This window comes from Otolemur garnettii, unplaced genomic scaffold (assembly GCF_000181295.1).
Source record: "Otolemur garnettii isolate 467f Iridium unplaced genomic scaffold, OtoGar3 scaffold00091, whole genome shotgun sequence".
Taxonomy (NCBI): domain Eukaryota; kingdom Metazoa; phylum Chordata; class Mammalia; order Primates; family Galagidae; genus Otolemur; species Otolemur garnettii.
In genome coordinates, this window is record NW_003852486.1 from 6,291,578 (window position 1) to 6,307,696 (window position 16,119).

Genomic DNA, 16,119 nt, shown 5'->3' on the forward strand with positions numbered 1-16,119 from the left:
AAAAAAAAAAAAAAAAAGAGTGGGAGACACCTGAGATTGTTCTTTGTCCCTGCACACACCCACAGAAGAAAGGCATGTGAGGACACAGCAAGATGGTAGCTGTCTACAAGCCAGGAAGAGAAGCCTCACCAGAAACCACCCATGACAGCACCTTGATCTTGGACTTCCAGCTTCCAGAACTGTGTGGAAAAATAAATTCTTGTTATTTAAGCTACCAACTCTGGTATTTTTGTTATGGCAGCCAGAGCAGACATATACGTGCCTGCAATCATTATTTGGGTTGAGGAGAGTTTTGTAAGTGTCAACTACTGCAATGATTTGGAAGGCAAACAGCCCCATTGTGTTAAAAACTGCTAAGGCTGGCCGGGCAAGGTGGCTCACACCTGTAATCCTAGCCCTTAGAGGCCAAGGCAGGTGGATTGCCTAGCTAACAGGTTCGAAACCAGCCTGAGCTAGAGTGAGACCCTGTCCCTAAAAATAGCTGGGTGTTGTGGTGGGCACCTATAGTCCCAGCTATTTGGGAGGTTGAGGCAAGAGAATGGCTTGAGCCCAAGAGTTTGAGGTTGCTGTAAGCTATGATGCCATAGCACTCTGCTGAGGGTGACAAGTGAGACTCTGTCTCAAACAACAACAACAACAACAACTGGCGCCTATAGCTCAGTGGGTAGGGCACTGGTCACATACACTGAGGCTGGCGGGCTCGAACTCAGCCCAGGCCAGCTAAAACAACAATGCCAACTGCAACAACAACAACAAATAGCTGGGCATTGTAGTGGTGCCTGTAGTCCCAGCTACTTGGGAGGCTGAGGCAAGAGAATCGCTTGAGCCTAAGAGAGTTTGAGGTTGCTGTGAGCTGTGACACGCTGGTACTCTACCCAGGGTGACATAGTGCGACTCTGTCTCAAAAGAAACAAAAAAGGCTCGGCGCCTATGGTGAGCTGTAATGCCACGGCACTCTACCCAGGGGGACAGCTTGAGGCTCTGTCTCAAAAAAAAAAAGAAAAAAAAAACAAAAAACCACTAAGGCTCAAGAGACAATACAAAGCACTAACACATTTGTGTTCCTTGAAACTTTAATTTCATGCATGATGACTTTTTCCTAAAGAATTGATGAAAACAAGGGAAAAGCTACAACAAAAGCTGAAATCCTTTATGGATCTAGGTGGGATATTAAAATATACACAAGTTACTACTGAAATCTTTGCATGAATTTAAATACCCAATTATAGAGGTAATATGACTTAAATTTTGGTACAGGCAGTCAAAGGAATAGTTACAAAGGCTTTAATGATAATTAAGACAAGCAAAATGGAAGAATAATTTCCAAGTGTAATTCAAGAAGTAGAATACAAATATTCTACTATAATTGTGTAAAATGTGGTGCACACCATCAAATCCCAGTAGATAAAGTGTAAAATGAAAATAGTGGTTGTATTAGGGTCATGAGATCAGGGGTTGGAGCTGTCCCTCACTCCTGAGACCAGAAAGATTTAGGCAAGCAAGGCTTTACTGGGGCTTTTGCTAAAACAAAAAAGAGGTGGTGCTGGTTAAGGGGGCAACTCCTCAAGAATAGATTACCCTGTACATTTCCCAAATCTTGCAGAACATAAGGTTCTTATTTTTTTTGAGACAGAGCATTAAGCTATCCCCCCTGGGTAGAGTGCTATGGCATCAGAGCTCACAGCAACCTCCAACTCCTGGGCTCAAGTGAGTCTCCTGACTCAGCCTCCCAAGTAGCTGGGACTACAGGCGCCCGCCACAACGCCTGGCCATTTTTTTGGTTGCAGCCATCATTGTTGTTTGGCGGGCCCGAGCTGGGGATTCGAACCCACCACCTTAGGTGTATGTGGCTTGCGCCTTAGCCGCTTGAGCCATAGGCGCCGAGCCAAGAACATAAGGTTCTAACATTGCTCATGAGATGGAGGCAGAACAAAGGAAAAAAATCTTTCTTTTTTTGTAAAATAGCAAACACTGCATTTCTAATACCTGTGAGTCCTACAGAGAAATTTATACCAAGAACAGAGCAGCAAAAGCCACCTGTGAGACTGTGAGAATCCATGGAAGCAGGTTTACTCTTTAAATTTTCCCATACAAAGCTTTTCAATCACATTGTTTATACACATTAATTTATTACAAAATAATGTAGGGTGGCGGGTTCGAATTCAGCCCAGGCTCACCAAACAACAATGATGGCTGCAACCAAAAAATAGCTGGGCGTTGTGGCAGGCACCTGTGGTCCCAGCTACTTGGGAGGCTGAGGCAGGAGACTCGCTTAAGCCCAGGAGTTGGAGGTTGCTGTGAGCTGTGATGCACAGCACTCTACCCAGGGGGACAGCTTGAAGCTCTGTCTAAAATAATAATAATAACAATAATGTAGGAATAACTAATTTAAAATCTGTGTATGGTACATTAATTCTTTGTTATATGGAATTCAAATCTGTGAGACTGGCTACCATGTACTCTGATCAAACAATTTACACACAAATCAGAAAGCTTTGTACTGAAACAGTATCCATGGTGATTCCCTAAAGATGCCACATTGTGGCTTGGGAATATTAGAGTCAACTGTACCTTTCATAAGCACTTTCCCTCCTAAGAATGTAAAGTGCAATAATAGCAAATTCTGACCTCATTTGGTTCTTTTATATGAAAGGCATTTGTTTGGTTTCTCACCACTTTGAGTATCTCTGATTTGGAATATGGTGAATCCCGGGACAGAAGCCATCCCCAGATCCAGTGTATTTGTTCCATTTCTTTTGTAGGTTCTATCATGTAGCACTGATGGGCACTCATGGATGAAGGTTCTGAATGTTGGTTATCTCCATGTTTCCCTACTGTTTGGACCTGGGGATGAATGACCCAGAACTCAGTGGTCCCATGGTCATTTCTGTCAGTGCAAACTCTGAGGGTGCCTGAGGAGTGTGTTGTATACAAAGGCTTATGTATAAATACATATTGTTTCTTGTGAGCATGAATGGGTCAAGTCTAGAAAAGGATGAGCTATGGCTTAAGGTTTCCCTACATCCCCAGCACAGGTGGAGTGGAGTCTACCCAGTGTGAGTTCTCTGGTGCTTAGTAAGAGAGGAGCTGTGTGTAAAGGCCTTCCCACAGTTCCTGCATGCATATGGCTTCTCTCCTGTGTGGATCCTCCGGTGCTGAGTGAGGTGGGTGCTCTGCCTGAAGGACTTACCGCAATCCTGGCATTCATAGGGCTTCTCCCCAGTATGTGTCCTTTCATGCTGGCTGAGTGAGGAGCTGTGACTAAAGGATTTCCCGCACTCTTTGCACCCATAGGGCTTTTCCTTGGTGTGAATCCTCTGATGTTCAATGAGAAGGGAGCTCTGACTGAAGGCTCTGCCGCACTCATTACATTCATAGGGCTTCTCCCCCGTGTGGATCCTCTGGTGCTGAATGAGGGGAGCGAGTTGGCTGAAGGCTCTACCACACTCATTACATTCATAGGGCTTTTCCCCCGTGTGGATCCGCTGATGTTTGGTTAGGGATGAGCTATGGCTGAAGGCCTTGCCACAGTCACTGCACTCATAGGGTTTCTCCCCTGTGTGGATCCTTTGATGCTGAGTGAGGTGTGTGCTTTGCCGGAATGCCTTCCCACACTGATGGCACTCATAAGGCTTCTCGCCTGTGTGGGTCCGTTCATGCTGGCTGAGTGAGGAGCTATGGCTGAAGGTTTTCCCACATTCGTTGCATCCATAGGGCTTCTCACCTGTGTGAATCCTCTGGTGCTCAGTCAGAAGTGTGCTCTGGCTGAATGCCTTCCCACACTCACTGCACTCATAGGGTTTCTCCCCCGTGTGGGTCCTCTGATGCTGAATCAGTGGTGTGATCTGGGTGAATGCTTTTCCACACTCATGGCACTCATAGGGCTTCTCCCCACTATGAATTCGCTGGTGTTTGGTCAAGGATGAACTGTGGCTGAAGGCCTTGCCACACTCTCCACACTGATAGGGTTTCTCCCCAGTGTGGATTCGCAGGTGTTGGGTGAGGTGGATACTTTGACGGAAGGCTTTTCCACATTCGCTGCACTCATAGGGCTTCTCACCTGTGTGAGTCCGCTCGTGTTGGCTGAAGGAGGATCTAAAACTGAAAGATTTTCCACATTCACTGCACTCATACGGCTTCTCGCCCGTGTGAGTTCTCTGATGCTGGATCAGTGGGGCAATCTGGTTAAAGGTTCTTCCACACTGAGTGCATTTGTAGGGTTTCTCCCCAGTATGGATTCTCTGGTGTTTGGTAAGTGCTGAGCTGTTTCGGAAGCCTTTTCCACATTCATGACATTCATAAGGTCTCTCTCCTGTGTGTGTTCGGTGGTGTTCAACAAGTGCTGAGCTGTGACTAAAGGCTTTTCCACATTCCTGACATTTGTAAGGTTTCTCTTTTGTGCAGGTTTTCTGTTTAGTATTCAAGTTTGAGTCTGGCTTCTCCATCTTTCTGTCTGTTCTCCACACATGCATGTTGTGTCTTTCTGGAGTCATTGGTTGAATTGAGAAATCAGGGTTAACACTCAAGTCTTCCTCAAACCCATTTCCCTGCCACTGCTACTGTGTTGGTGTCTCCCTAGGTATGATAGCTGCCTGTGCCACGCAGCTCTCTAGGCACTCACACTGACACTCCCAGCAGCACTGGGTGTCCTTACCTTGCAGTACCACAGACCATCCTACAGGAATCTTTCTATCAGGATGATACGGGTGGACATTTCTTCAAAGATGCCTTGCTTTGGAGCTGACAGTTTGAATTTGGGTCTAACTTCCAAGTCTAAAAGAAAGAAAAATGGAAATGTCTCTTAATAATCCTTGTTCTGGAGGAAAATAGTTGTGGTGAGTGAAGAGACCATGATTTTGAAAGGTTCAAGGTACAGTAGCTATGACCATTTAAAAATGCAGTTTTGTGGCTGGGCTCAGTGGCTTATGCCTACAATCCTAGCACATTGGATTGTAAAGGCAAGGTGGAAAGATTATTTGAGCTCAGGAGTTCAAGACCAGGCTATGCAACATAGGAAGACCCTATCTCTACAAAAATCAGAAAAGTTGGCTCGGTGCCCATAGCTCAGTGAGTAGGGCACTGGCCACATACACCGAAGCTGGCAGGTTCAAGCCTGGCCTGGGTCTGCTAAACAACTGCAACCAAAAAATAGCTGGGCATTGTGGCGGGCACCTGTAGTCCCAGCTACTCGGGATGCTGAGGCAAGAGAATCGCTTAAGCCCAAGAGACTGAGGTTCTGTGAACTCTGACACCATGGCACTCTACATATGTCATATAGGGTGACATAGTGAGATTCTGCCTCAAAAATAAAATTGGAAAAGTTAGCTGGGTATGGTGATATATGCCTGTAGTCCCAGCTACCCAGGAAGCTGAGGCAGGAAGATCACCTGACCCCAGGATTTTGACATTGCAGTAAGCTATGATGGTGCCATGGCACTCTAGCCAGGCAGATAGAACAATATCCTGTCTCCAAAAAGAAAACTGCAGTTTTGCAAACCAGGTCAGAAACAGGAAAGAGGAAAAACAAACTAAAAATGGGGGGCAGGCATAAGGGTCATGGACAGAAATCTGCAAAGGGAGAACAGAGAAGGGTGGGAGAGGGTACTAAGGAATGCACTCAGATTAACAGAAACTTAACAGCTTAAAGCAAAGCTAATTATCTTACAGTTCTAGAGATTAGAAGTTCAAATAGGTCTCACTGGGCTATAATAAAGATGTCAGTTGTTCCTTCTGGAGGCTCTAGGAAAAAATCCATTTCTTTGCATTTTCTACCTTCCGGGCTGCCCGTGTTCCTTGCCTTAGGGCATTGATTTTCAACCTGTGTGTCAGGGCAGACTGGTGTGCCTTGAGAGGATCTTATGAGAGATCCTCTGAGCTAGCCACTGGGCAATAGGCGCTAAGTCAACTTTACCTTTTTTTTTTTTTTAACGTTTCACTGAAACGTAACATAATATGGGGAAGATACCCATGTCATAGTGCTAGGTAACAGGTGGGGACAGCAGGCACAGCAGCCACACTGTGCAGAGAGGGCTGGGTACCACAGCAGTCCTGCCAGGAAGAAGGAAGGGGAGGGAATGCATGTGTTGGTTCATAGAGTATGCTGTGGACTCCGTAGTAACTAAAGGGGACAAAAGCTCCTGCCCTCAGGGGGATCCTAGTTAGTGAGGCAGACAAAATTAGGCAGATCAAAGTACTCTGACCAGCTTTGTTAACAAAATTTTACAACTCTCAAGTGTCTTAGCTTCCTCATATTCCAAAGGAGTGTTCAGTGTTCACATCAGAACTGAAGCACGCAGCTAAGTGACCTTGCCTTGAAAGGGATGAAACAGTGAGTGTTATCTCACCTCCAGTGGGCTAGCAACAGCAGTCTTAGAAAAAGCAGAGAAGAGACAAGAGAGGTCTCAGTACAAATTGCTAAACAGAACTTTGTAACTTTCTGTACACAGATGCAATTCTTTTGAGTTTTCCCCAAGAACAGAACCTCCTTATAAGCCTGAGATAACTACAGCGCATTACTCTACTAGATTGTCCAGAGAAAGACAGATAAGTGATACACCACTACAGACTGTGTTCAAAAGCCACTGAGCCAGCGCCTAAGACTAAAAGAATGAACAAGCTGTGAGAAGACACACATACTCACCCGGCCCAGCTAGGCCAAGGGGTCATCACCTGCTGTGGTTTCTTGAAGGGACATCAGCCTTGATTCTGGTGGGAAAGTGCATATAGAAGGCTGATGTGGTAGGCCTCGCTGTAGCCCATAGGCACCAGATCAGGTATCTTCCTGCGATGTGACAGGTGGGGACTGAAGGACATAAGTACAGGATGCATCGCCTGGTTGCATAAATGGTTTCCAGTGTGCCTCAATTTCCCTCTTCCATATAACAGGATAGTAGTCCGCACCGGTGTGAGCATGTGCTCTTGGGTGCGCGACTTTCGGGGGGGAGGGAGGGTATGCCTCAGTTAGCTACTCAGCAGAGCAGGCCCCAGGCCCTTGAGGCACCCAACACCCAGCGTCCGCGCTGTAGCCATGAGAGGCGGGGCCTGTACCCGGAGAAGGAAAATTCCACCCCCCGCCGCCAATGCGAAGACCAGGCTCCGCCCCTCTATCCCCCCCGGACGACCCTCTTCCTCGGACCCAGAACACCACAGCACCGGGCCCCGCCCACTCGGCCTCGGCTCCGCCCCCACGATCTGCCCCAGGCCGGGAGCCACTAAAGAGTTCCACACGGACGCGCGCGGGTGGGCCTCTGGGGCCCAGGGGAAGATCTCAGGCCCCACGCGCGGCCGGGCCTCCCCGCCCAGCCTCTCCCGGCCTCACTCACCCGCCCCACGGAGACAAAGGCCGCTGCACCTTTATCTGCCACTGCGCCTGCGCTCTACTGCATCTCCCAGAGGGCTGCGCGCGCACTTCCGGCTTGGCCCTCAGCTGGGTCTCTGTAGCTATCGGAGTTTGCTGCGGTCCTGTGGGAGGCGCTTGTGAACGCCGTCCGGTGCTCGGGACGGTGACTGGGACTGCGGGCCCTGGGCGGTGCTGGGGAGGGTGGGGGACCTGGTCTCCCTGGCCGGTAGCGGCCGGTGTGGCCGGCTTGGGCAGGAACCCGGAGCGCTCTGAACCTCCGGGACAGCCACAGGCCGTGCTCACGTCGGACCTGCATTGTAAACTTTATTGTAAAACAGAGCAGCGATTTAAAAAGCACAAATTAAAAACAATTGTCACCAAGATCCCGAACACAAGAACGGTCTACGTTTTGCCACACCGACACAGCCATGGTTTTATAAGAAACATCACGTGCAAGACACTTTAACACTTAAGACTACACATTGCTGAATAATTATCGAAATTGTGCATTTGAACAGCAGTATAATATGCAAAGTTGCTGTGCCCTCACAAACTGAACTCATTTTCTGAACATTCCCTAAAGCCTGCTAGGTGTAGACCCAGGGTACGGCAGCAAACAGTAGGTGAGGCCAATGCGTTCACGTCCCCATTTGTGGTGGGATTTCCTTCACCAGCGTACAACAGACAACCATGATGTAGTGAGTGGAGAGGATACAAGAAAACCAAGACTGAACCTTGCACTTTTGCGCTTTTAAGAGGATTGATTGATGCCAATCAGTCAAGGCTTGCCAGCTAAGAAAGTTCCAAGACAATGGTGCTTTTTCTTTAACTGAAACAGCTCTGACACTGAAAACAGCAGAGAAGAGGATAAAAATTCTTGTTTCAGAAAAGAAGCCTAGCTGGTTATATTTTCTTGGCATACGAAGATACTTGAAAAGATTTGGCTGGTTCACACGTGAATTAAGACTTTAAACTTCATAATTCTGAAAATAGTGGTTCTTATGAAACGATATGATAGCTGCAACTCATAATGCACTGATGTAAACAAAGGCAAGCTTATTGGCTTTTCTTTAAAGGTGTCATATATAGTCAAGTCCGTAAAATCCCACATTTGTGATTGTCATACTGAATGCCAGCCTGCTGTTCACTCTACTGCACTAAAAAGGCATTAAAATATACATAAAATGACATTTTTCAGATCCCTCACCCACAAACCCAAGTGCAACTAAACATTTCATTTTTTTCTGTTAATATTTTCTTCCATAAAATGTGTACTCTTTTGTCTTTTCTGTAACTTTCTTTTACTTGATCAAAAGGCATGAATATACAACTCATGATGCAATCTTTTTCCCAAAAGGTCTAAGCAGCTGTTGGTGGTGCCACACTGGACTTGCTGAAGATACAGCCCTTATATGTAGCCAGGGGACCCTGTCCAGGTCCAACCACTGGCTGGACCTTTCTCAGCTTATTCTCAGTTTCCTTGTAGCTCTGTCTGCTTTGTGCCTCCCTTTGTCTCTTTCTGGCCATGACAGGGTCCTCCACCATGAGCAGTTGCACTGCAAATCAGTGTAGCTTCCAGACAATTCTATTGTCACAGCATGCATAACAGAACTGTGTCACACTGCATTTTTGTGTTAAGAAAGTTAATTTGTTCAACATATACATTTAAAATATGATGTAGTAGTTCCAGTTTCATGGACATAATTTTTTCCTTTTTTTTTTTTAATCTTTTTTTTTTTTTTTTTGAGACAGAGCCTCAAGCTGTCCCCCTGGGTAGAGTGCCGTGGCATTACAGCTCACAGCAACCTCCAACTCCTGGGCTCAAGTGAGTCTCCTGCCTCAGCCTCCCAAGTAGCTGGGACTACAGGCGCCCGCCGCAACGCCTGGCTATTTTTTGGTTGCAACCGTCATTGTTGTTTGGCGGGTCGGGCTGGGGATTTGAACCCGCCACCTTAAGTGTACGTGGCTGGCGCCTTAGCTGGTTGAGCTATAGGCGCCGTAAATCATTTGAAAGTTGCAGAACCTAGCAGTGCCCAGCCCCTCTCTCACTCTAGAGACCCTGGCTGGGAGGGCCTGCAAGACTCTGGTCCTCCAGATTATGAGTTTCCAGAACCAGGCCAGCAGCTGTTCTGTGACAGCAGCTGCAAGGCAGACAAGGAGACTGGGAGCATGGTGAGAGGGGCATGGGGCCTTTGGGGGGATGCTGACTGAGGAAGGCACCAGGCATGCAGAAGTGGCTGGACTACCACAAGTAGGGTGAACCAGGTAGGGGTGGAGGGGTTGAGGATGCCAGTCTCCCCCACCTTAGCACAGAGAGAGCTGAGAGGGATGCAATAAAACTGGTCTGCAGGGATTTATATCTTCAATGTCTGGATTTTAGAAGTACCCAGATAGCTGCAGGCTACCAGGGATAGGATGGTGGGGAAACAGACTAAAGGCACAGTTTACTCAGAGGAAGCTGCAGACATCCAAGAAAAGGGGAGAAAGCCTGGGACATGGTGTTGCAGAGGAGAAAAAAGAACTGCAGGGGTCGGGTGGTGAATTCCCAGGGCACATTATTTTTGTCCAGGGTGTCATCAAAAATCCTCTGGAGCCTTGGAAGGTGGTGGTCCCTCTGGTGAGAGTGGGAATCCTAGAGAGAAGGCATTTGGGTGGGGTTTTGTTTGTTTTGCACAATGGGAAGATGAGTTCTTTGGACAAGCTGGACTGGAGGACTGAGGGACTCTAGGCAATGTCCATGGAAGGTAGATGGTCTGAAGAAGCCTGTGCTAGGGTCTCAGGGCCCACTGCAGAGGAGAGGCCAGCCCAATGTTGTACCCTCCTTGTGCAATCTTGGCACCAAGATTGTGTTCACACCAGAGCTGTGAACCTGCCTCCAGTGTAGGGGGACTGGAATGGAAAACGTATGGAGTGAGCCCCTGGCCCCCAACAAGTGGGGCCTCCACAGTGTCTGCTTACCCTGTGGTTCTGTGGCTCACAGACGCTGTATCTGAGGGAAGGCATGGGAGCTTCAGGGGTGATGAGCTGCCTGTGGGGCTGAGACCCCACCTTCCAACCTAAGACCCAAGGGAGAAGTTCTTCTGTAGGGTGAAAGAGGTATCCAGGAGGGCAGCTGGAGCCCACCAGTGATTAAAGCATGGGATAGAGCCAGAAGTTCCCAGGGACACCTGCAGCGACAAGCTGGAGATGCTAGAGGGAGCTGAGAAGCCAGGTCTGGAGGCCAGCCAGGGAGAGAGCTGGGAAGGCAGGCATAAAAAAGCAAGATGGAGTGAGAGGCATTGAGGGATGAGGTGAAGGCGTTGGAGGGTCAGGCAGGACCTCTGGGGACAGAGGCCACAAGGGGGCAGTTTGGCCAAGAAGCAGCAGCAGGTGAGGGTAGGATATGTTCAAAAACTTTTCAAGTTGAAAGGCCACTTGAAGAATGTCTCTGCTGGCAAGGTTGAAACCCAGCTTAACCCAACACTGTTTCCGACTAAAGTTGGAAGGAAAAAGACAAAAACATCAAGGCTTTCTTTTGAAAGGGGACAAGTGGAGAGGCACCATGGGTTGGGAGTGGAAAGAAGAGCCACAAACACCAGCTGTTTGCTCTCTGCTCTGCCAGCCAAGGGAAGTGGCACCACTCTTGGGAGATATTGGTTCTCCAAGGCAGACCAGAAAGCCCGATTTTTAAGGTTTTAAAAAATGTGTTGGCATCTTGAAAAAAAAAAAAATGTCCTTCTGTGAGTCAAAACATGTGTGGGTCAGTTTGGATTAGACCTAAACATCCTGGCAAAAACCCTGGGAGATAGGAAGGGGATTAGTAGCTGTCAGAGCTGGAGGACAGGGCTGGGTGAGTATCGAGGCTGTGGAGCCTAGGGTGACAGAAGGTCTGCAGCTGGCTGGTGCTGGTGGCTGCAGTGTTGTAAATATACTGAATGCCTCTAAATTGTGCAACTTCAGATAACTAAAATGGCAAATTTTCTGTTACATACCTTTTTTCAAAAAAGTAGGGGGGAATAACCCTGTTTACTAGTTAGGTTCTAAGGGAGCTGAGCTGGCTGGAGGGCAACAGGGGTCAGGACCCCTCTCTGGCCTCTGGGATGTCAACAGTGAAATGAAAACTGGCAGCGGGTCTCCACCAGGGCACAGGGAAATGTGGTCCAGTTGGGAAAAGGCTTCTGAAATATGACACTTTAATAAAGTTCCTCTTAGGCTTGGCACCTATAGCTCAGTGACTAGGGTGCCAGCCACATACACCAGAACTAGCAGATTTGACCCCAGCCCAGGCCTGCTGAACAATGACAACTATAACCAAAAAATAGCTGGGCATTGTGGTGGGTGCCTGTAGTCCCAGCTATTTGGGAGGCTGAGGCAAGAGAATCACTTAAGCCCAAGAGTTTGAGGTTGCTGTGAGCTGTGGCACAGCATTCTACTGGGGGTGACATAGTAAGACTCTGTCTAAAATAAATAAAATTAAGTTCCTCTTAGAGCTGATCACAAAACATGTTGTACAGGATCAAGGGATGAACTGAGCAGATGCTGCAGACCTGGGGCCTTGGGGCTGAGGCCAGGAAGCCTCCTTCTCTGGCTTCTCTAGGATCTTCTGGGGTACTTGGGCCTGACGGTCATTCACTATCATCAGCCTTGTCAGCCTTGTGGAGCTTCTGGTGGTCAGCTAGATGGAGCATCTAGGGGAAGGCCTTACTGCAGAAATGGTACTGTATGGCCCAACTCTCAGTCAGGGCGGGCTGTTGGGGGCCCAGAATCTGGGGGTTGTTCTTCCTGGGTAGTAGAGCTGATGGATTTTGCAGTGCTCCTCCAGTACGGAGCTATACAAGAAGGTCTTTCCTCCTCGTGGTTCTTCTGGTGCTGCATGAGGTGGGCCGGGGAAGTGAAGACCTCCCTACAGTGGGCACACTTGAAAGGGCTGCCTCTGCAGGGTGCTTGGGGCACTCCTGAGACCCCTGAAGCCACATTGGGGCTTCCTCTGGTATGTTTGAGAGACAATGGGTGGTGGCCACTGTGCTCAGGGTCCCCGTACCTCTTTTGGGGACTTTTGCTCCAAGCACTCCATGCCTGCTGGTCCTGCTGGTCAGAGGAGGGCCCCAGAAAGTCCTTGGGTTTGTCCCTGATACCGGCTTTAAAGGCAGGTAAGCCCAGAAGCCTGGGAGAGGAGGGAGATGGTCATGTGGCAATGAGGCTGGGCTGGGCTTCTCCCTGGACCTGGAGGGGCATGGAGGGCCCCACTTACTGAGCCAAGTCCCTGCCCTTTTCCTGCTCAGCACAGACCTGCACCCCTGTCTTGTCCTTCTTTAAGATAAATGGACACTTGTTAATGGGGTGCACCCCACAGCCCAGTCCCCTCGCCCTCGCCCTGCTGGCCCTCTGGGTGACCCTTAGCCTGTCTGCTTCAGTCAGCCTGTTCAAACTGGGAGACTGTGATCTTGGCCATGAGGTAGAAAGCTGAGGATGGCTTTCCTAGGAGACCCCAGATCGTTGTGCCTGTAGTCGGTATGCACCATTTCTAGAGCTATGTGGAGCCTCCACTGAAGTCTTTACCCATGAGCATAGTTCATGGCTTTGAGGTTGAGTGGGGGAACCCTTGGCCAGGCCCAAACTCCATTTCCAGACCTTCGAATGGCTGCAAGAACTGGCACTTACCCCAAGAGCCAGGAGCAGATGGTGGACTTGTTGGGCAATGGGCCGGCTCTGAGGCCGCTGCTGCATCCAGGATCCATTTAGACACCTACAATGCAAACACAAGCCTGCTTGCAGCTGCCCCTTGGAAGTTGCCCTCTGCCTAAGGAGGGGATTGCTGTTGAAGCACAGTCGCAAGGGGCTGTCATTAGGTATGAGACATAACTTGAGGAGCCTCTGTGCAAAATAGAAGCTCAAAGTCTCTTGTTCGAAAATTATCAACAATTCCAAGACTGTGGCAGCAGAGTATTAAATGTAGTCCAGGGTCCTCTGCCATAGTTCAGGTCACTGTTTTACCCCTGGGGCTCCAAACCGCAGTCTCCCAAGGTTACTTACTATCCCTGCCCACAAGCCACAAGAGAGTTGGCAATGCGTCCTGCCCAGGCTCTGGCCCCTAAGACCACTCCCTATGACCTGAACCTGGTAGAGGATCATTTCCTCTCTGTCTCAGGGGCTCAGATGAGGACCTAAGAGCAAAGTGCTCAGTATGCCTGCTCACTGACACCTCTAGATTGTCCAGCATTCTTCTGACAGAGGAAAAACACAATGACACTTGTCAACATAAATCGAGCCTGTTAGAAGCACCTGTCAGATCAAGGAGCATAAGAAGCAACTGTTAGGAGCAGCTCTCCCTGCTTCTGCTGCCCCTACCCTGCCTGGAGGCCTAAACCTTTTAAGGAAGGACTGGTTGGGCCAGAGAGGCTGCCCCAAATCCCACAAACTGACAGGATCCAGGGCAGGGGGACTGCAGAGCCACCAGGAGGGAGGGAGGGAGGGAGCCAGGTTGCACTAGTAGAAGGAAGTACAAGATTCTTCTCACTCTCAGGCTGGTAATGTGAGAGTGGTTTATTTGGTTGGATTACTGGTTTTTATTTCTTACCAAATGCTAGTTTTTTTGTTTGTTTGTTTGGGGGATTTTTTGTTGCAGTTGTCACTGCTGTTTTAGCTGGCCAGGGCCGGGTTTGAACCCGCCACCCTCAGTACATGGGGCAGCACCATACCCACTGAGCCACAGGCACCACTGCCCCCCACCCCAAATGCTAGTTTTGATTGTACAACAAACATTCATTGAAATCTAAAGCAGTCCACCAAAGGACCCATCATCTGCAGGGGCAAAGGCAGGGCTCCTTTCTGCTTTCTCCCCGTTACTGGTGGCAGGGAACTCAATTGGCAGTGTCTGGCTTTCCTCTGTCTCACTCAGGTGCCTGTGACTGTAATTAGGGCAGCCGGATCTTTGTGGAGAGAAGAGTAGGGTTGTGTGTGGGCAGAGGCAGCATTTTTAATCTCCCTAACGCCGAAGCAAGGGCCACATTCAAGAGGCATGTGAGGAGCAATCGGAGCGCTTGGTCTGGGCACAGAAACCAAGACATCCAGCTCTGTCTGAACTCCAGATGCAAAAACATCCCCACAACCCCAGTCAGCCACCAGCCTCTGATCTAGATTCTGATCATTCCAGGAATAGCACAGGCAGTGAGTGGGACCAGGGACCCAAACTTGTGTATTGGGCTGAGAGGTGGGAAGGTAGGAGGAGGAGGGAGATACCTTCAGAGCAGCTACACCTGGGAGGGTCCTGATGCAAACTAACCAGGAAAAAGAAAACAAGAATAAGGAGAAACTGAACCCTTGGCTATTCACTGATGTTGAGGGATTATTTTATTATTATTATTATTATTATTATTTGAGACAGAATCTCCCTCTGCCACACTGGGTAGAGTGCTATGGCATCATAGCTCATAGCAACTTCAAACTCCTAGGCTCAAGCAATCCTCCTGCATCAGCCTCCCAAGTAGCTGGGACTATGGGTGCCAGCCCCAAGGCCCAGCTATTTTTTCTATTTTTAGTAGAGGCGAGGGTCTTGCTCTTGATCAGACTGGTCTCAGACTCCTGAGCCTAAGCGGTCCACCTGTCTCAGCTTCCCAGAATACTGGGATTACAGGCAGGAGCCACTATGCCGGGCCTTGAGACATTATTTTCATGGTTTGGGTTTAGGCAGTGGTACTGGGTTATTTTGAAAAAATTAAAAAAAAAAAAAGAAGAAGGAAAGAGTGGGCGGCACGGTGTCACTGAAATAGTGGAGTAGGGGACACCAGCATTTATTCCCCTCCCCAACAAAAAGTCAAATACAACCAGGCCAGTGGCTCACGCCTGTAATCCTAGCACTTGGGAGGCTGAGGAGGGTGGATTGCCTAAGCTCACAGGTTTGAGACCAGCCTGAGCCATCTCTAAAAAATAGCTGGGTGTTGTGGCAGGTGCCTATAGTCCCAGCTACTTGAGAGGCTGAGACAAGAGAATCACTTGAGCCTAAGAGTTTGAGTTTGCTGTGAGCTATGATGTCACAGCACTCTACCGAGGGCGACAAAGTGAGACTCTGTCTCAAAAAAAAAAAAAGTGAATTATAGACAACTACTTATAAACTAAAATAGCCCAAGAACCCATTAAAAATTTGGAGTAACACGGTGGAGGAAAAAAAGATGCAGAATATCCACACAGAAGGGATCACTGGTAGGTACCTCTGAGATGCTAGGAGAGAGCCAGGGACAGAGAAGAAAAGTGGCTACTGTCAGGTATCAGCCCCAGGCGGGACCACCAGGGACCGCAGCCCTCTGCTCCCCCCAGGACACCAATATCACTTGGCACCCAGGGCCACCAGGACCTCAGGAAGCTAAACCCCGGGCTCTCAGAGCACTAGGACCTTTGGGCACCTGCCCCTCAGGGTAACCAGTGTTCCAACCCACAGCAGACTGCATGTAGAACAGTGGTCCCATGAGACTGTAATGGAGTTCTTCTGCCACCATTTGAAATTGGGGCCACACAAAGACGTGACGCAGTCGAACTGGCAGCACCAGCAGCCCCTGTAGGGGACTGACACTCATGCAATGTGGAAGAGTTGGCAGAGGGATCCAGGACAAAAGAGCCCACGAGAGGATGATGGTACAGAGGATGATGGTACAGCATCTGTGGGGAGCCCTGACCTGGATACAAGCAAGAAAGATCTGACCTGACCATTGTCATCTGGGGAGTTATAGACCCCTCCCTGGAAGAGCAAAAGTTTGAACTTGTATAGCTCATTTTTATTCCAGTGTTTTTATTTTATTTTATTTTTT

General features: G+C 48.8%; 1 protein-coding gene and 1 pseudogene across 1 annotated transcript; one reads left to right on the plus strand and one right to left on the minus strand.

Moving 5' to 3' along the window:
* Positions 1 to 2,950: 2,950 nt before the first annotated feature.
* ZNF135 (zinc finger protein 135) lies at positions 2,951 to 13,056 on the minus strand. The gene is given in 5 exon segments (XM_012808525.2): positions 2,951 to 4,657; positions 4,660 to 4,773; positions 10,318 to 10,328; positions 12,360 to 12,482; positions 12,980 to 13,056. Coding segments are annotated over 5 exon segments (1,935 nt in total). The 3' UTR covers positions 2,951 to 3,047.
* A 328-nt stretch (positions 13,057 to 13,384) lies between these two features.
* The window catches only part of LOC100950228, a 16,330-nt pseudogene continuing 13,595 nt past the window's right edge, over positions 13,385 to 16,119 (plus strand).